At 38.0% G+C, this 17,697-nt stretch overlaps 1 protein-coding gene across 1 annotated transcript in view; it reads right to left on the bottom strand.

The window, feature by feature from the left end:
- The window catches only part of KCNH5 (potassium voltage-gated channel subfamily H member 5), a 282,791-nt gene that overhangs the window by 214,455 nt on the left and 50,639 nt on the right, over window positions 1–17,697 (bottom strand). The window contains exons 4-6 of the mRNA XM_008701136.1: window positions 16,910–17,038; window positions 6,735–6,850; window positions 752–1,144 (exon numbers count right to left, since the gene is read on the bottom strand). Coding sequence (XP_008699358.1) covers window positions 752–1,144; window positions 6,735–6,850; window positions 16,910–17,038 — 638 coding nt within the window. The remainder of the gene's footprint in view (window positions 1–751; window positions 1,145–6,734; window positions 6,851–16,909; window positions 17,039–17,697) is intronic.

The raw sequence follows: 17,697 nt of genomic DNA, 5'->3' as shown, positions 1-17,697 counted from the left end.
GAATCCTCAAGCAGACTCCCCGCTGAGTGCAGAGCCTGATGCAGGGCTCAATCCCAGGACCCTGAGATCACAACCTGAGCTGGAACCAAGAGTCATCCGCCCAACCAACTGAGCCACCCAGGTGCCCCCACATTTTGAGTATTTCTAGTTGTGCAGGTAATACTGAATGAACAGAACCTTGAACTAGACCAGACATCAGAAGTCATCCAATATCGTCTCTAACCACAAATGTACTTAGACAACATTTAAAACAAAGCCTATAAAGAAGAAACCCAAGGCAAAAATTTGAGGATTTTCCATAAAAGTTTTTTTTTAATGTTACCTCAAGCACTGCTACCATATATAACTGGAGAGGAGGAGTCAAAAGATCTATGGGTGCGTAGAATGCTACCGTTTTCCAAAGAAAATACATCTATTTCATCTCTTTTAATCAATTACCTAATTCATAACTGTATTTGACCCTCAAATGCTGCTGCTTTGCTTTTGTTCCACCTCCTCCAACCACAACCTCCACTTCTTCAAACCACAACTTCAAACCACAACCACTGTCCTAGTAATTGGTATTGTCAATCAGAAATCAAGAAAAAGCAGCAGATGAAAATTAAAGTCATTGAATATTATAATTTACGGCAAGGAGGGTGAAGGCTGAAAGTGGTGGCTAAAAAGAAGTTTGGATTATCTATACACTCCTTTTATCTTAATTTTCTCAAAACATATGATCCACAGTACTCAGGAAAAAAAGGAAACTTACCTCATCCACATTTTCAAAGGCATTGATGATGTCATAAGGTAAACAAGACAACAGATCGATCACAAACCAAGTTTTCAGATAGTTCATCCTTATCAGCTTGGGGTCAGAAATGACCTCTCCACCAGGTCCCACAAAGGTCGTGTGAAAATTTAAAACAATGTCAACCAGAAAAATAACGTCCACCACACTGTCCAGCACCAGCCAGGCTATGTTGTTCTGCTTCGTTTTGAAGGAAACGTTGTAAGGAACCATAATGGCGGTGTAGAAGGTAAGAATTAAAATCACCCAATCCCAAGTAGTTTTAAAAGCACAATAGTGTAAAATAATGTGTGGTGGCGTCTTTGGCGCTTCTTGCTTATACTGAGGAAGGATATCTGATCCCAGCTGAAGAACCTAAAAGAGAGACAATGTGTATATAAATGACTTGGACATCTCTGCACAGTTAGTAATGAATTCAAACTTACTGGAAGTCAAACCACAGCGTATTTTCCATGACTCCTGGTTTCAAGACCAGTCATACCCTATAGTTTTGTCTCCCTCTTCTGAGTTGTACCAAAGTTTGTTCAAAGGAAGCTAATTTGTCTGTTCTATCTGGCTTTCTCTCCAGTGGCCAACTGTTGGTTCACAAACTGGCCCCCAAACACCAAGGGCAAGGAGAGAACAAAGAAAAAGGCAGACCACTCCAGACTGTTAGGTGGCAGGTTTAATGATTAGCAAGGGAACATACTTACAAGGCTTGTCATAGGAAACTGTAAGACGAGTAGATCTCCACACCCACCTATCAGAATCTTAAAAGCTTAGTAGACACCCTAACTGGATCCAGTCACATATACAGTCCAAATGGTCTTAACAACATCCTACACTTTCAAGGCTATGTCCTTGAAAATTGCTCCCACTTTAGGAATGGCTGGCAGAGTGTACATTCCAAGGACCGGAATGAGGAGCCTCTGATTGCCTGGGTCCAGTTCTGGGATCAGCCAGCAGTCACATCCTCTCAATGACCTCCTCCAACACCAACGCTGATCCACAGCACTGCTGGACATCCACTCCTGGGATGGCTTTCTGTACACTCACTTGCAAGCCTGCCTAAAATCATACATCTCTAACTGATTGTCCAACAGTTATTTGGCTGACTCACCGTTATCCATTCTTCACACATATTTAGCACCTCAGGGAGCATAACTTTGATTCTGATGGCCTCGCTGAACCCCAGGACCACACTGTTAGTGATCTTGCTGTTGAGTGGGACTCAGCAAGGGCCCTAATGAGTGGCATAGTGATATCAGGGTTGTAAATGTTATAGCCTGCTTTCTCCTATTCTCCCTTCAATCAGGACTTAAAGACTTGTGTTCCCTGTCCAGATGCATATTCGCTTGGAAAAAAAATGCTAAATACTCAGGTTTGCTTCTCCATACTTTTTGGACAGAAAAATTTCAAGGTTATATGAAACTTGATTTACTCTAAGCAGGTCTAATTAAAGAGACAAAGGGGAAAAGCAGATGACAGCGCAAGAGGAGAGGCCTGGGCAGTGCCGGGCACAAGTAAAACACACAGACTTAGCATTGCTTTCTGGAACCTGGACCTTGGAAGTTGTGAAAAGGAGTTGAAGGAATAGAGCAGAGAGCTCTGCTCCACCATCAATGAAGTAAGGTTGAGTAAACCTATGTGTTAAGGAGTCTGTAAATGGGACTTTAATAAACAGTATTTCCAGCAGCTTTGTCATCTTACATATCCAAGTGTTCAGTGTCTCTAGGACTAATGGGATCCAGAAGGTAGCAGTCAAAAAGTTATCATAAAGTTATAAATGCATTAAATATTTGAATATAAGAATAGATATAAACAAAAATACCTATTATCACATAACCCATATGCCACAAAGCAAAACAGACTAGCCCTTCTTGAAACTCGAGAATTATCCTGAAAAGTTTCTCTTGTGCATAGAACTTACATAACTGAAAACTAAGTACATAATAGCCATTATTAATATTTGAAATGTGAAAAATATCACTAGTAATCTCATTAGTTGTATCTTGTAACTATTGTTGTTAGTTTGGGGGCTATAAGAACTATTTAGAAAGATTTTTATGTATTTATCCTTATTATCAGTGCCCCAGTCATATTTTCCCTATAAAGTCTTAAATTGCTTAGCAACAAATTTTCCTACCCGGAATGTAAGCTTCATGTTGGGATAGCCTTTACATAGACAGAATCATACATAATCATGGCTTCTCTTTCAATTTATAGCCACTGGTCTACCCATTCCAATTTCACTGCATTAAACATGAAAATTTTCTTCATAGTCAATGTTAATATTTTACCATCTATATTTATACAGCCTATAGTTGAAGCACAAAGAAATCAGACTTAGAAAATAAACTCAGTGCCAGGGTGCACTTACGACCTCTGTGGGCCGTAGGCATTTTTGCCTTCTTGGACCCCTTTCTCCATAAAAAATAAAATAAAATGAAAACTGCATTGTTACAAAGAAGAATAAATTAATATTATAAATCCAACTTTTTTACCTAAAAGTTCAATTTTTCCTTCTACTGTTAGCAGAAATTCAGACATCCCATGGACCCCTAAAAACACTGTGGCCCCACACACCACTCATAGACAAGTTGACCCTGTTCAGCACCCTAGCAGAACGTAAGATGTCTTCTCTAGAGATGGAATGGGATCACTCCTGAGGTTAGTATTCCTTAAATCTGGCTACAAATTAGAATCATCTGGAGAAATTTTTTAAACGATGGTATACTCATATCTAGAAATGCCCCCCCCGACAATAATTAAATTCATCTTGTGCAATCTGTATTTTCAAAACCTGTTCTGAGTGATTATAATGTACAGTCCAAGGCAAAACTCTTGTCTGTTATTTCCTTAGACATTCAGGACCGAGTTCTTCAGACAGTGACTTGCATATGTAGAAGGATCCAGAAACGCTACAAGAGGAGGAGGAGAAGCAGGCAGAGAGAAGGAGGAGGAGGATGGCATCAACCACACAGGGACACTCATGCTAGCACTTTGATCTCTCTCATATGCAGAGCACGACTTTAATCTTCAGTCTGACTCTGGGGCGCTTTTATAAAGCAGTGAGTAACAATCCTTCACTTTCCTTGCTATTCCACTTGTACTTTGAGAAGTGATGAGCCTTAGTGGAGGGGGATGAAAACACATTTTCTGATGTATTTTTGTACCAATACAAACACATTCTTTCTCTCTGAATATCTGAGATCACTGACACTAATAGAATCAGGACCATGGACATGGCATTGGTACAGATATTTATCTCGACCCCTGTAAAAGTGAAAAGCTGAAGCCAGTCACAATTGATAAACTACCTACAAGGAGACCCGGATCTTTGAAACCGGGAACTGGCTCCAAATGTAGGTGTCCCGATGGCACTGTGATAAAATTCATATGTCTTGGAAAAAGTGCAAACCTGAATGAAGTGAGCAAATTATATGACTCTGAGTAAAATTTTTAAATGATATCCTTTTGCTAATTTGTTGCTTCTCCAGGGTCAAACTTTAGACTAAGAGCACATGCAGACAAAATATCTTCTGAGAATCTCATTATTTCTTCATGCTCTCTGAAGTCAAGCCTATGACCTGACAGAAAACAGTTTTGTATCCGAGTCAGGTTTGTGAATTAGGGATGACCAATAAAGAAACTATCAGTAATCTAAAGGCTATGCAAAAATAAAATAAAATCAGATGGGAAGAAACAGGGGTGAAATTTCCTCAAAAATAAAAGTAAAAAATCGTGTGCTGTTGAGGGGAAAGAAACTTCCCACTTGATGCAGAAGAAAAAAAAACCAATGAGTGTTTCAGGGCACTAAGGTAAAAAAACTTTCCTCTTTATGGTCCCTTTCCTCTTGTTCTTGCCCAGTTGTACGACAAAGAAAGGAAAAACTCTGAATAAAGTATTGTTAAGACCCAGAAGGAATCATGACTATGAAAGTCAGCAGTCTCAAAAACAAGCCCCTCTACTTCAGCTTGATCTGTAGAAAAAAAGGGACAACTCAAAGCAGAAAAGAAAGCTTTAAAATCAAGTAGTACTTTATAACAAGCATTATTGACAAAGGAAATTGTATCTAATAGCCTGCTTTAAATCTTGTCCTAATTGTGTACTGTCTTTTAAAATACTGTGACTATTATTATTAGTTAATATTTAATTATATTAATGTCTTACCTGGGCTTTTAAAAACATGCTTGCACATACAAGTATTTTTCCCTCCCCAAGCTGACAGTGCCACTTAGAGCAAAAAGCCTTCTAAGTCCCCCTGTTAGCTATGGTCCAAGAAAAACTCCAGAGCCCTCCAAATTCAAGGAACAAACTTTACTTCCTAACCCTCTCCAAAGCAAATTTAGTATCTGCAACCAGTTCAGAAAGTTACTCTGGAGCTCTTCAACTCACTTTTCTCCAGCAAAGCAAACCGATGAACATATATATTTAATTTCGTCTTTCTCCTCTCTGGCAAGATACCTCAGAACACTTTGTGAGGCCCACTAAGTGCTCAGCCGAGCTTTTGTAATTTAATTAGCTTTTGGCATCATTCACACCAGGAAGACAAGTGATGATTACAGAAGACACGTGAACAACAAAGCTTTTAGCTGCCCTGGAGTTCTGTCCTCAATTCCTTTCCTCTCTGGTTTCAATATATTTTCTTTGGGTAACATCATGTAGTCCTATGGCACCAAGGCCTGCAATTCAGACCCAGGTATCCCTCCAGAGCCAGACCCAGAAATCCCTCTGCCTTTCAGGGATCCACTCGGATTTCCTGTCAGGCACTTCAAACTTAGAATGTCCAAAACTGAACTCATTACCATTGTCCCCAAACCTTCTCTTCCTCTTCTTATATTTGCCATTTTATTAGCCAACAGTACTATCTATCCAGCTGTCTTTGACTCATCCTCTTTTTCACATTCAATTCTTGTCTACCAACAAATGTGCTGACTCTAATCTTGGAGTGTCTGCCATCTGCCCACTTCCATTTCCAGTTTCCTTGCTTAAAGCCATGGTCAATCTAGCTGATTTACTACTTAGGTCCTCTTAACTAGTTTCCCTGCCTACCCATTCAACACAGAGCCACTAGGTTTTTAATCATTTTTGTACCACGGGATCCCTTTTGGTAATCTGGTGAAATCTATGGATCCCTTCTTAGAATTATGTTTTTAAATTAATACAAGAAAAACATGGCATTGCAAAGAAAACCATAGGGACCAATCTCCTTTTGAGAGGTTTCTCTGAGGCACGAATGTGATCATATCATTTCCCTAGCACGTGGGACACCAACCACCACTGTTGCACTCTACATCACTTTCAACTTTCCTTCCCCTGACTCCACCCACACTGAACTCATACTCAAAGTCATCACACTTTCTCATCTCTGAGCCTTTGCACAAGCTGCTCTCCCTGGTAGGAATGACCTGCATCCCTTCTTAACCCATCTCTCATATTTTTCCTTCAAGACTCACTCAGCCCAGGTATCATCCCACTTGGGTAAGCCTCCCTCGAGCCCCAAGTCCAGGTAAATGCTCTTGCATGTGTTCCCACTGCACCCTATCATCCTATTTATCACATCCTATTGTCAGTTTCTTCTGCTTCATCTTTAGTTCCTTGATGGTAGAGCCCATTGCTTATTCTTCACATCTTTTGTAGAGTAGCAGGCACAGAGAAAACTCTCAATGAGTGCGTGCTGCATACATAAACGAATGAAATGAGTGAACTTCCTATCTCATTTACTCAAAGAAAACCTCACCCTCTACAAATACCACTTGGGATGTCATGAACTAGTTTCCCGTTTCAAAACTACAAGAAAATAAAAAGAAGTATTTAAAATTTCTATAATTCCATAAGGGAAAAAATAATTAGAAGACAAGTACTTGTAAAATAATTACCAGAAATATCTATATTGAATCATTTGGGGGGAAAAATGTACCACACCCACCATATTGGGAAAGAAAGTTAGTCTCCCACTTACTTCAGCTAATCTTGAATGTTTGTGGACCACCTCTGTTTTATTCATTGGCGTGAGCTGCTGCAAAACACTTCGGCTATTTGTCAAAGCCCGCGTCAATCGGGCAAATTTTGTCCAACCTTAAAAGTAAGGAGAGAAAGTCTCAGTTTTTCATATATAATGAATATGGAACCCAACATTCTTGCTAATATTCAAAGAATCTCAGAAACAGCATAACAGCCAGAATTAATAAAAAGTAACAGTCTAAAGCATTTTATTTCTGCATAGACATCACCACATTTCAAGTGTAGCTATAAAGTAATGAGTAATTTTTATATGTGACCTTTGTGTTTTGCTCATATCTATTACACAGTCTCAGTAGCCAAGGTACAGCTGTCCACAAAATTCTGTGCTGCCCCTTGCATTATATAGATTTCTTACTGGAACAAGCTGCCCAGCCAGGAATACACTTCCCAGCATTCCTTGCATCTAGCTGTGTCCATGTCCCTAGTTCTCATCAATGGAATAAAAGCAGAAATGATTGTGTGTCACTCCTACTCATGCACATGCCACAACATAAGAAGCAAGGGAGACTTCTCCACACTTGCTTCCTCTTTCTACCAGCTGGATGCAAGTGACAACAAGGCCCCAGGGAAAGGTAAAGCACTGAATCCGTACATGGAAGATTCCCATATGCCAAGAATCACCTGCCTTAGACTGTAATGTGAGCAAAAAATATGCTTCTGTTGTGTTAAGCCACTGAAAGTTGGGGGTGGGGGGGTATTTATTATAGCCTAATAAAAACAGTTCTACTGTGTATTGTGGGCAGATATATACACATAAGAAAATGAAGCCCAATTTTGACAAATCTCACATATTATGGTTCATATCACGTTTCCCATCTTTCTTGCTACATAGCAAAATGTTATTTCTCTCTTAACAACTACAGTGGTATCTAAAGATCATTCCTTAAATATCTAGAATCCTTAATACTGTTTTCTGAAAGACTAGTAATTTCAACTTCTGGGGGAAAGGGATGTGAATTTAATGAGAAAGAAATTTCTTCCGAGGCCTCAAATTTCTGTTATTAAAATAATTAATTTCAAGGAAATGTCAAGGAGATGTGAATAAGTAGAGCAAAACTGACCATACTCTGGTTCTATCTCAATTATCCTTTCTCTAGATATCCCAAAGACTCTAATTTATTGAAGATTCCATTAAGACCATTTGATAATTTCTACGATATTGCCCCTACCTGGGTTATTTTCTTAACAAGGAAAACTCCTGATAGTCCCAAGGAATGATTGTAATGGCAATGATGAAATTTCAGACAATGCGACAAAAGATGAAGGAAGAAATCCTGGGCAGACACCTGTCAAATGTCTTTCAAACTATGCTATGCAGATGACATCATACTTTACCACCATTCTTCAGGCTAATTCTGACTTCAGTTAAGCTTCGTATCTCCCTACCAGCTCAGCTCCCTCTAGGTATCCAACAAGTGGATTAGAAAATAGGTAAACTGGCATCAATTTGTAGAAGGACCTTAATTCTTCATTAATGGAGTTTATACTAGTGACTAGAAGAAAGAGAAAATGTTAGGCTTTGGGAATTGTATGTATCCCTAAGGCTAACTCTGTGTAATATGCTTAAAAAAAAAAAAAAAAGGAAGCACGAGATATGCCACCAGCTCTCTAAGAATTTAACATCAATGTAAAAGACCAATATGCAATCTGTATCACCAATCTAGACTCTTCTTCTGAGCACCAGACCTATCTAGTATCTAATCAGCCATTAGCCACCTCTTACTAAGATGTGCTACAGGCGTCTGACACTCAACATGTCCAGAATTGATCTCATCATCTTCTCCCCTCCATCTCCAACTCTGCATCTTTCACACATTCCTGGACTTGGTGAATGGGCCCATGATATTTCCACTGCCCAAATCAGAAACCTGAAATTTACCATCCTCCTTCACTATTATCTGTGCATCCACATAGCCAATCACTTCTAAGCCTTAGAGACTATAACTTATAAATAAATACTCAAGTTGAATCTCCCCTCTCCATCCCTATATGTCAGACAGTGTATCATCTTCCACCCGAGTTAGGTGGCAGCATCTTAAAGACTATACTCTCTATCTGCACTCTGACCAGATACTCCCCAAGCAACTCTCTACATTGCTGCCAAAGTGCTTTCTAAAACACACACCTGGTCCATGCCCTTCCCCTATTTCAAACTCTTTAAGAGATCCCTGAAGGCCTTCAGGATAACACTGCATATCATTGGTATACAGGTCATTTAGTTTCTGATCCCAAAGATCTGCTCTGCATTCATCTCCTTCTACTTCTTCATATATACTCTGTATTCCAGCCCTACTAAAATCAGTAGCAAATTTTAAAAAAGAATAAATTCAAAACTAAAATTAAATCTACTAGGAATTCTCTATACACCCCATGATATTCAGTGCTTCCAGGCTTTCATGCATTATAATTATTCTGCCTGCCTGAAATGCTTCCCTTATCCCCACCTGTCTGGCTAACACTTACTGGCACCTCCAGACTGTTAAAGCATTATCTCCTTCTGGAAGCTTCTCTGATCCACTCATAAGAGAGGTACCCTCGTCTGTGCTTGCACACCATAAGCTATATACCTCACATGGCACAAGCAACACTAATGCAGTTGTTGATTAACATGTCAGTCACTCTCACCATTGCTCACTTCTCCACATCCAGCACTTGACCAGGGCCTGGCCCAAAACAGGTCATTAATTAATTAAATAAGACTTATTTGTAACTTTAAAAATCAGATTTAAAATAAGCCCATTTTGTTTTATCACCATTTGGTTGGGTTTGGTTTTGCTTTGTTGGTTAAAAGTGATAAGAGTGTCTTCATGGGGCGCCTGGGTGGCACAGCGGTTAAGCGTCTGCCTTCGGCTCAGGGCGTGATCCTGGCGTTATGGGATCAAGCCCCACATCAGGCTCCTCCGCTATGAGCCTGCTTCTTCCTCTCCCACTCCCCCTGCTTGTGTTCCCTCTCTCGCTGGCTGTCTCTATCTCTGTCAAATAAATAAATAAAATCTTTAAAAAAAAAAAAAAGAGTGTCTTCAGATGACAGTAACAGTGTCGACAATAGATACACTGAAGTATTTCCTGTGATCATTTCTCTTTCTCACTTCTACTGGATATTATTATTGCATTGAATATTTCTAGAAACTTACAAGGCAATGTTATACTTATTGAAGCTTCCTTTTTCTAAGACAAGTGATGTTACACATCTTAGTACATCTGAGTATTGGATTTAGAAAGAAGCCCATTTTTATTCCAAGTACAATAAGGTTTATCCAGAAAATATTTTGAAAAAAATTAAAAGAGATATTGAATGAATAAACTCATTGACACATGGAAGAATACCAATCATCAAATGGCATGCATTTGCTCATTTCCTGGGATCATAGCTAGGGTTCAGGCTTTCTTACAGTCCTCAGTTCTAAACAGTTAGTATCTTTTTTCAAGACCCCTATACCACCCCTTTCTCCTCACTCTCAGCAGATTACCTTGTCAAGTGTTATTAAATAAACAGAAATCATAAGAAACATGATAGATAGCCCTCAATTTCCCTTCTGTCTCCTCCATCTCCAGACCCACCCCTATGGCACTGATTCTTGCCTACACCTTTATCATCTCAAAGTATTAGACATTTGCTCTTTTCTGATCATGCATATGTTCTATTCATGGACATTTAAGTAGTTTCTAGATTTTTCACTATCACTAACAACACCAGAGTAAATTTTCTTATGCCTATCCCTTTGTGCCCTTGGACACATCTGGAATTGATGAAATTAGTTCATTTCATCTGTCACCAACCCCCACTATACAGTCAAACTTTGAAAAAGTTGAGCAGCCATACTGTCTAGGTCAGAGAAAAAAGACACATCAGCAGTTCTAACTTTTCCCAGCGATACATTTACTGATCTCACCTTTACAGAGACCTCACTGGTGTAACTGATTATTCAGCACAGTTCACTGATGTTACTTAGATGTGGTCGATATGGGGTAATGTGAACAGACAGCTGAATATGAAGAGCCTAATACTTGCTCTATGAGTTGTTCATGGAATTATGAGAACATTTGTTCTCCTAAAAGCTCAGGATGCCAACTCCTTCTTAATAAAACATTAGTTTAGCTCTATTGGGTTGCAATTAACCTCTTTGTCATGCACTGCCTAATCTTAAAAATAAGAGGAAGTCACAGAGGCAGTTAAATCAATCTATTAGACTGCAACACAAGATTCTAATCTATACGAAAAAAGCTTAGGTAAACAATTATACTCTTGGCCAAAGAGACTACATGGCATAATTACTCATATTTCATCCGTTGTTTCCTCTCTAAAGAAAACCATTGGCTTCCCACAGGGGAAGGTTGCTATTTTTGCTGTTAGCTTCGTTCTATAAGAATTTTTTGTCTCAATTATTGGCATGAAGATGCCGTAACTATTTGGCACAGGGTTATTTCACACTGTGAGTTTCTTGGCAGTTTTGGAATCTGTTTGAAAATACCGTACAGGATAAATGGGCAGAGATTTTGGCCATCTCTTTTAGAACACATATGGATAATCAACAGAATGGATTTCTTGGCTGTAATTTTTCCCCTTTGTATTATTACAAATGATGAATCAGGTACCATTGACTGATTATCCGAGCAAGAGTTCCAAAACCTCAGTACCAGGACCAAAAGATAACAAAAATGCTTTGCCCCCTTGAATTATTATCAGTAAACTTCTTGGTTCAAAACAGTTCAATTCTGTCAGAATCAGAGTGTTCTCAACCTGTGCTTAACTGCTGTAGGAAAAAAGAAGAGCAGGGTATTAGGTGGTCAAACCATAATGATAAGTTTCCACTGGAAAGGATGAGACAGCATGGTGCAATAGAGAGAACATGTGATTGGAAATCAGTCACACTTTGCATGTCAGGATCTTCAACAGTAAAATGGAGATGATACTAATTTTCAGAATTATAGGAAAGAGCAATAAAGAACATAAAGTTCCCGACATATAGTGACTACTCCATCAAAACTAGATTCCTTCCCTTTCAATGGTTTTTACTACCACCCATCATGGTGTAAGTCAGAGGTAGCAATGACATCACTAAGCGTCATTCTTTTTAAGGGAAAAAAATCAATCCAGAATGTTTTGGTATCGTAAGATTCATGATGAGGAAGAGGTGTACTCAGATTGGTTGGCTGCCATCACATTATAGTTACTAACCCAGATACAATTTAGAAATAAAATTCAGAATTAGCCAGTGTACTCAAGTCTTTCAACCATGTATCTGAGTTTCTCGGTATAAATACCAAATCAAGTAGGAAATTGATGTCAATTCCAACCTCAGCAAATCCTCAAAGGACTTGGGCCCTTGCTCTAATCACTGGCCCCTTTTCACACTAAGAAGGTCAAATGTAAAGTGCTGAATAGCTACAGAGGCGTTGTTAACTTGTTAATAATCTCAAAGGGAAACCTTTCAATGTTTCAACCATTAAGTATGGTATTCGTGTAGATATATCTGTAGATGCCCTTTATCAAATTTATTAAATTGTCTTCTCTTAGAAGAAGAAGGAGGAGGAGGAGGAAGAGGAAGAAGAAGGGGAGGAGGGGGAGGAGGAAGGTAAAAACACCCTTGCTCTGGGATTAAAAGTTCCATTCTGGCCTGCTAATGTACGGATTCACTTGTCTATTCTGTACCTTAAAATACTATTTCCTATGTCCTAGGTAGAACTCTATTACCTAAGTATGTCTTCAAAATTTGCAAACACCCTCCATCTCCTCCTTTGCAACAGCCTCAACTCCCTGATGCTTTGCCCTGATTCTTTCCAATTCACTCACCTTACCAAATCCCAACTCTGGTTATATCCAACTCTTCATTACTTCTTCATCTATACACCTTTGACTAAACTTGGATGGAGTGAAACACATAATCATGCTCATAGATGCTAGTGGAATTCATGATCATGAGCCCCAAGTAGACCTTAGGGCTCAGGAAACCTACCAAATTCCCTTTGCCCACTCACTTCTCCACCCTCTTAGATTACCATTTCATGCCTACTTCTCTCTCACCACGTCTTCAATACTTCTTCATCTCCTTCACCTTCCTTACTCTCATGAGATAACCATGTTTTTTATATTACTGAGAAGATAAGAGCAATCAGAAGAAAACTTCCAATATATATTTACTTGTTTGTCTCCCCCTACCCCATTAGGATGGGAAAGAACTGTCTATCTCCAGGACCTAGAATGGTGCCTGCACCATTCTGTACGCCTAATCAGCATTTTTGGTTGAGGGGAAAAAATCAGTAAAATAGATAAACAAGGGGAACAAAATTTTCCTACAACAGTCATGAGAAGGCTCATGTCATTAACTCTGGTGCCCAAGGTTAAATTAAATGTAAATCTACCATCTCCCAGTTCAAATCCCTAGACCCAAACCATCTTGATATTGTGGTGTCACGAAATCTTGTCTGCTCTTTCTCAAAAGTTCCACGATCCCCTTTATTCAACTTAAGAATTTGAGAGATACATTTTTTCTGCCAAGATTTCCAAACACACTTTCCTATACTTCTACCTTCATGGAGATAGTAGAATGATTACTTAATGTCATAAATATTTTATTTCTACTGAATTTTTCATATTAATTTTACAGCTCATATGAATAATAGAAAGCTCATATACAGCATTCACAGTTACATTGTGCAATACTTTTTCAGTAATCTGTTATATATTTGAAAGGTGTGGAAGAGTCTCAAAATAAAAGTCTGTAAGCTCTTCCTCTACAAATTCTGGCACTGGAAAGAGATAGGCTTCTCTAATGCTTTTCACAATGGGGTCTGATTTTCCCTGTAAATTCTAATTTATATGCCTATCAAGCACATAGTTCAAAATTAAATGTCTGAGTTGTTTGGAGTTTATTCAAATGCCATTTTTTTGGTAAGAATGAGTTATGCATTTAAGAGATTTTGTCTGATGATCTTGAGAGTCTGATGTAAGGATACAGACGTGGAGGTGCAGGCAGATAAATGGAAGGGCATTAACTTGAGAAATAAAAGTCAACTCTCAATAGTAGCACCTTTTCCCCAATCTCACTATAAAATGCTGTCAACTTTCAGTTTCCATAAATAGACTACATATACTGACACCATCAACCAATGTTCAGCATATCAAAACTGAGAATGTACTGTACTGTCCCTAACTTCAGCAGGGTCATGAAATCACTTAGAGAGAAAATAATATTCATCAAATATAAACATAAATATAAATATTATTTAAGGGAAAAGACTGTGACATGAAAGCTTTTTACTCAGTATTATTGTCATTCAATGTGAAAGCAAGAGAAATTCATCTGAAGAATAGTTAGGTCACAAATCATATAACAATTAATCTTTAATTTAAAAACATAGTACTTTAAGATATAATCAGCTGTTAACTGTAGGTTTTTCATAGATGTTACTTATCAAGTTGAGGAAGTCCCTCTCCATTCTCACTTTGCTAAGAGTTTTTACCAGGAATGGGTGTTGGATTTTGTCAAATGCTTGTTCAGTGTCAAATTAAATGATGATTTGATCTTTCTTTTCTTAGCATGTTGAAACAGTAGATTACAGTGATTGATTTTTTTCATGTTGAACCTGCTTTGCATATGTGGATATAGGTCCCACTTGGTTGTCATGTGGATTCAATTTTTGTTGAGTATTTTTATATGAAGATCCATGAGAAATATTGGTCTATAATATACTTCTCTAGCAATGTCTTTTTCTGGTTTTGGTATGAGGGTAGTGTTGGTCTCATAGAACAAATTAGGAGAGTTTTCTCTGCTTCTGTTTTTTAGAAAAGACTGTAGATTTGCCAAAAAATGAAAAACAAAAATATCCATACATGGTGTTTCTTTATTTTAGAAGTTTATTAATTATTAATTAATTTTTCAATAGATAATAGGATGATTTAGGTTATCTATTTCTCCTAGTGTGAGTTCTGGCAGTTTGTTTTTCAAAGAAAATGGTCCATTTCCCCTAAATTATCAAGTCAGTGGCTATGAAGTTATGGCTATGACATTAAAGTATTCCTCTTTAATGTCCTTGGGATGAGTTGTGATGGCCCTTCTTTAACTTCTGATATTGGTAATCTGCATCTTCTCCTTTTGTTCTTGGTTAGTCTGGCTAGAGGTTTACTAACTTCGATGATCTTTTTCAAGAACCAGCTTTGAGCTGTCGTGATATTCTCTTATGTTTTCCTATTTTCTAGTTCATTGATTTCTGCTCTACGGTTTCTTGTTTCTTGTCTTCAGGTTGCTTTCACTTAAATTTCTCTTCTTTGTCTCCCTAAGGTGGAAGCTCAGGTTTTTAATTTTATATCTTTCCTCTTTTCTCATATATGCGTTTAATGTTAGATACATTTTATTCTAACCACTACTTTTGCTATATCCCACAAATTTGATAATTTGTCATTTCATTTTCAGTTAGTCAAAATATTTTTCTAATTTATCTTAAGGCTTTTTCTTTGCCCATGGGTTATTTAGAAATGTGTTAATTTCTAAGTGTTTGGAGATTTCTTAGCTATCTTTCTGTTACTGATTTTTAGTTTAATTCAATCGTGGCCTAAGAACATGCCTTTTAAGATTGCTGTTCTTTTAAATTGGTCAAGGAGTGTTTCATGGCCAGAATGTTATCTATCTTGTGAATGTCCATGTAAGCTTAAGAACACAAGTTCTGTTGCTATTGAATGGAGCACCTTGAATTTTAAAACAAACAAACAAGAATTAAACCTAAATACTATTTGAAGACTATTCTATTTTTAAAAACAGTATTTAAATTCATCCTAACCCTTTCTAGACACTGGGTCTATGAGTAAAGGTAGAGGAAAAGATAGAATGAGTCCAAAAGTGAATATTCGATCTTCCAGGAGATGATTTAATGCACACATTTTCAGAAACATTCACAAATAAATTGTTCCATGTTATACTTTAAATGGTTTGCACATTAGAAAATTTTCCTCTTACAATTTGATGCTAACCAAAAACTGACCAAGTATAATATAATATATGTGAATCCATATGCAAGGAATAAACCTATAAAATTTTTCTATAATTATGATCACAGTTGGAAAGATTGAACTTTCATGCCAGTTTTTTTAAAGAGGTAAGAAAAGGGAATGCCAAATGCAAAGAAGAAGATTTCATTTTTAGTCTCCTAAGAGATTATTAAAAATAATATGTCATAAAAACTTCCAAGAGTATTTGAAATTCTTCATTTAGCAGACGGTTTTTAATTGAAACGTAATTGGAGGAAATAAAATGAGAGTAAATTACATCGAAAAGGGGATAAAAGCACACGCCACTGACTACTGCTTTCTCTAACTCCCCTCCTGAATATTAAAGTCCGTAAGACTACAATCAGGAAGTTCGCATTTTGCCGGCCACTCTCTTGATGACAAAATTGTTCTTCACAGAATCTAACGGCATCTAGCCAAGAGAACCTACAACAGCTGAACAAGTAAACAGTGAAAAGCAACGTGAAAAAGTCAACTAATCAATCTCTAATCAATTCAACAAAATTCAACCAACTTACCAACTGTGCTGTAAAAAGACGTCACCCAAACCATCTCACAGGTTCTTTCATTTTGTGTTTCTAAAGTTCATCCTGGTAGAAGTTATTGAAACTCCTATTATATTGATTCTAAATTAATAGTGTTCTATGATATTTGGTCCTTATGCCTTATCTCAATTCCTCTTATTATAATTTGAGTTAACCAACTATTATTTCTACTTTGGATAGCCATGCTATTTCCATTCAAACGGTATGACTGAATAAAACTGATTCTGGATAATTACTAGCAGGAATGTAAAGCAAAAGAAGTACCACGTGGTAAAATTTTGTTTCCCAGTTCAACCTATGCATATTTTAAATAATAATAAATTTAATTGACAGCCTAATTCTTAAGTGTGGCCATTCCTCTGAAAATTTCCTTTTGTTGGGACGCCCAGGTGGCTCAGTCAGTTAAAGCAACCAACTCTTGGTTTCAGCTCAGGTCATGATGTCAGGGTCGTGAGATCAAGCCGTACAAGGGCTCCACGCTGGGCATCCCTCTCTCTCCCGCTCTCTCTGCCCCTCCCCCCACTCTCTCTCTCTCTCAAAAAAGAAAAAGAAAAAGAAAATTACCTTTTGTTGAATCATCCTCTATTGGCTGTTTGAACAACGTAATATCCTTGAAAGTACATAGGAACAAGACCACCTTTTCATGTTCATTTCTTATTGGTGCAATTTGCATATAAAACCAAACAGGGGTTCCTGTAAGAGATGGAAAGGACAATAGAGTGTGACATAGCCACAGCAATGATTTGATCTCCTGCCTTCCCTCTTTCTTTAGCTGCCAACTGCTACGCCAGGAACCAGCACTGAAACAACAGCATTTTAATTGCTTTCAGAATTAAAAAACAAAAAACAAAACTTTAACTTTTTATCAATTACTAATTGCTTAAATATTAATAAACATTTTTCAACCCAAAATACCAAAATGTGAAAGCAAAGCTGAGGGTGACATTTCACCATGCAGGAGCACAGGGCAGTGTCGCAACTTAAGTAACACCAGCATGACCTTTCGGTCTATGTCCCTACACCTGTGCGGCTCTCACCAACTTCCTTTTCATGGTTTCACCACGTGCGACCACTCCGACATGCTTCTCTTTCCCTGTCACTTTGACAAGTGCTTCCAACTGACTTCGACAGCAATCCCTGATGCTCTGATGAGCACTCCTCTCGGAGGAACATATGAAATGCTATTCCTACTTCAAGGCTCTCTCATCACTCAGAGTTATAGACGGCCCTATGGCTTTGACAGCACCCCCACATCAGAGAGAGGACATCAGCAACACCTGATGTCTGCTGACAACAGAGCCCTACCTGAAGCTTTTAAGGCAATCTTAAGAAAAAAGAAAAAAAAAAAAAAA

Source organism: Ursus maritimus, unplaced genomic scaffold (genome assembly GCF_017311325.1).
Source record: "Ursus maritimus isolate PB19 unplaced genomic scaffold, ASM1731132v1 scaffold_25, whole genome shotgun sequence".
NCBI classification, from domain to species: domain Eukaryota; kingdom Metazoa; phylum Chordata; class Mammalia; order Carnivora; family Ursidae; genus Ursus; species Ursus maritimus.
The sequence above is the reverse complement of the archived record's forward strand: the minus strand, read 5'-3'. Positions and strand labels throughout refer to the sequence as shown.